The following is a 2,860-nucleotide window of genomic DNA, read 5'->3' on the forward strand; positions in this document are numbered from 1 at the left end:
TCTCTCTTCGCTTGTTCTCTCTCTCTCTCTCTCTCTTCGCTTGCTCTCTCTCTCTCTCTTCGCTTGCTCTCTCTCTCTCTCTTCGCTTGCTCTCTCTCTCTCTTCGCTTGCTCTCTGTCTCTCTCTTCGCTTGCTCTGTCTCCCACGCTCTTTCTCTCCTCTTCCCCTCTTCTCTGTCTTCCCCTCTTTCTCTCTCTCCCCCACTCTCTCTCCTTCTGTCCGTTTGTCTCTCTCCCTCTTTGTCTCTCTCTCTCTCTCTTTGTCTCTCTCACTCCCTCTTTGTCTCTCTGTATCCTTTCTCTCTATCTCTCTCCCTGCCTCCATCTCGCTTTCTCAAATAATATTCCTGTTAATGCCGCTAACTTTTTTTTCTCCTCTTTACCCTAAACTTTTCATTTTTTTTTCTCCTCAGGCCCTCAACAGTGCTAAATACTCGGCCCAATTGACTATATATCGTCAAGTCCGAAACACCCTGCTTGTATACCTGTCCAGTCGGTCAATCTTGTGTACTTACAGTATGTATACCATCGTTTCCTCCAACTCAGTCCAGCTGTCTTCTCCTAAGCCTTCGTTAAACGACATGATTCAAGAGGTTCACATGAAATCTAGACGAAAGTTGTCTTTGTATATCATCAATATAAAAGGTCACCCGATTAAAAACGTTTTGAACTTGGGTAAAAAGGTGAGTAACGTTATTATTCGATATCTTGCTTTTTTCTATATATATTATTACAGGTAGTGTCTCACTTTACTTTTATTCCGCTAATACGAGGATTTTTCGCCTACTTTATTTTCTGAATAGTGTGTCTACTCTGCTAAAAGTCTTTTCTTTCTTTCGAAAAATAACAATTGCAGCGTGGAAGGTGTTTGTAAGCCATTTAAAAACACAAAAACCTTTAGATTCACTTCATTTAGATTTAATTTGCCAAAGTATTTTCGTCGCTTTGAGACCGCGACCTGTTCACTTCAATGCTGTGAATCTAACGGTTTTTAGGTGTTTTTAAATGGATTATAAACACCTTCTCCGCTGCAATCTCAGATCAGGTCACTTGCTATGCAAGTACATCTGCGTAATTCCGATAATTTGCATAAAAGGAAGAGAAAATACAATATTTCGTCCAAGAATTCTTTTATTCTTTTATTTGTTTCAGTCATTTGATTGCGGTCATGCTGGAGCACCGCCTTTAGTCGAACAAATCGACCTCGGGACTTATTCTTTGTGAGCCTAGTACTTATTCTATCGGTTCTTTTGCCGAACCGCTAAGTTAAGGGTACGTAAACACGCCAACATCGGTTGTCAAGCGATGGTGGGTAGACACACACACACACACACACACACACACACGTATATGTATGTGTATGTATGTATATGTATATGTATGTATGTATGTATGTATATGTATGTATGTATGTGTATGTATATATGTATGTGTATGTATGTGTATGTATATATGTATATATATACATGTGTGTATGTATATATATACATATGTGTGTATGTATATGTATGTATATATATACATATGTGTGTATGTATATGTATGTATATATATACATATGTGTGTATGTATGTATATATATACATATGTATATATATATATATATGTATGTATATGTATGTATATATATGTATATACGACGGGTTTCTTACAGTTTCTGCGTACCAAATCCACTCACAAGGCTTTGGTCGGCCCGAGGCTATAGAAGACATTTGCCCAAGGTGCCATGCAGTGGGACTGAACCCGAAACCATGTGATTGGGAAGCAAGCTTCTTATCACAGAGCCTCGCTGCGCCTGAATGAAACTAATTTTTTTTTAAATCAAAAGTATCAACTAGATTATGACAGGGAGATAAGTTTGTTCAAGGTAGCCGCCCTCGGCTTCCACCATGGTCTCGAAACTGCTCCAGAACCTGGTACATGCGTTCTTCTTGATCTTGGCCACCGGCTCAGCCTTGGTGTTGGCGGTTGAGTGGTTGGTGTCATTCTCACCTACGTCCCACGCATAGTAATCCATGGGATTACAATCGAAGGAATTGAGGTCAGAAATTGAGGTTAGTGAAGCCGTAGAAATTCTCCGACAACCACTTCTGACTCTTTCCAGAAGTATGGCAAGGGACCGGATCCTACAGCCACACACATGACCTTCCAGCAGCAACCCTTTCCAACCAGGGTTTGACCACAGTCGCCAGCAGCTTCAAATGGGCGTCTGAATTGAGCCCAAGGTCTTATTCAAAGGTGTGAGGCGGCCTGACTGAAGACCTACCCAAAGACCTACTGGCTATGGTTTTGTAGTCTCTGTTGCAGTTGCTCACGTCACGTCTTACAGTCTTTACAGTGTCCAGAGCATTGAACAGCAGTCATGATGTCGGCATTTTGATACCCAGCGCAAATCATGATACACGTCCCCCCCCCCTCATATGCAAATATGTTCCAGTTCTCCATCTTTAATTTTTATACTCTATAACACCGTTGATTGTTCACTAATACATCGAGCTGGACGTGAAAAAAGGGGACACAAAAAGTCGTCAAAATGTAGCCCGAACAATCTGTATGATGGAAATTGGGCTTTCCATAAGCTCTTATGCAGTAAAGTGGAGGCGCAATGGCCCAGTGGTTAGGGCAGCGGACTCGCGGTCATAGGATCGCGGCTTCGATTCCCAGACCGGGCGTTGTGAGTGTTTATTGAGCGAAAACACCTAAAAGCTCCACGAGGCTCCGGCAGGGGATGGTGGCGAACCCTGCTGTACTCTTTCATCACAACTTTCTCTTACTTCCTGTTTCTGTTGTGCCTGTAATTCAAAGGGTCAACCTTGTCACACTGTGTCACGCTGAATATCTCCGAGAACTACGTTAATGGT

At 42.0% G+C, this 2,860-nt stretch overlaps 1 protein-coding gene across 1 annotated transcript in view; it reads left to right on the top strand.

Annotated features, from left to right (window-relative positions):
- The first annotated feature begins 416 nt into the window (after positions 1-416).
- Positions 417-2,860, top strand: part of LOC106869837 (vitelline envelope sperm lysin receptor) — a 4,741-nt gene continuing 2,297 nt past the window's right edge. Inside the window, exon 1 of the mRNA XM_014915738.2 lies at positions 417-682. Coding sequence (XP_014771224.1) covers positions 518-682 — 165 coding nt within the window. The 5' untranslated portion in view covers positions 417-517. The remainder of the gene's footprint in view (positions 683-2,860) is intronic.

This window comes from Octopus bimaculoides, chromosome 9 (genome assembly GCF_001194135.2).
Source record: "Octopus bimaculoides isolate UCB-OBI-ISO-001 chromosome 9, ASM119413v2, whole genome shotgun sequence".
Classification (NCBI taxonomy): Eukaryota; Metazoa; Mollusca; class Cephalopoda; order Octopoda; family Octopodidae; genus Octopus; species Octopus bimaculoides.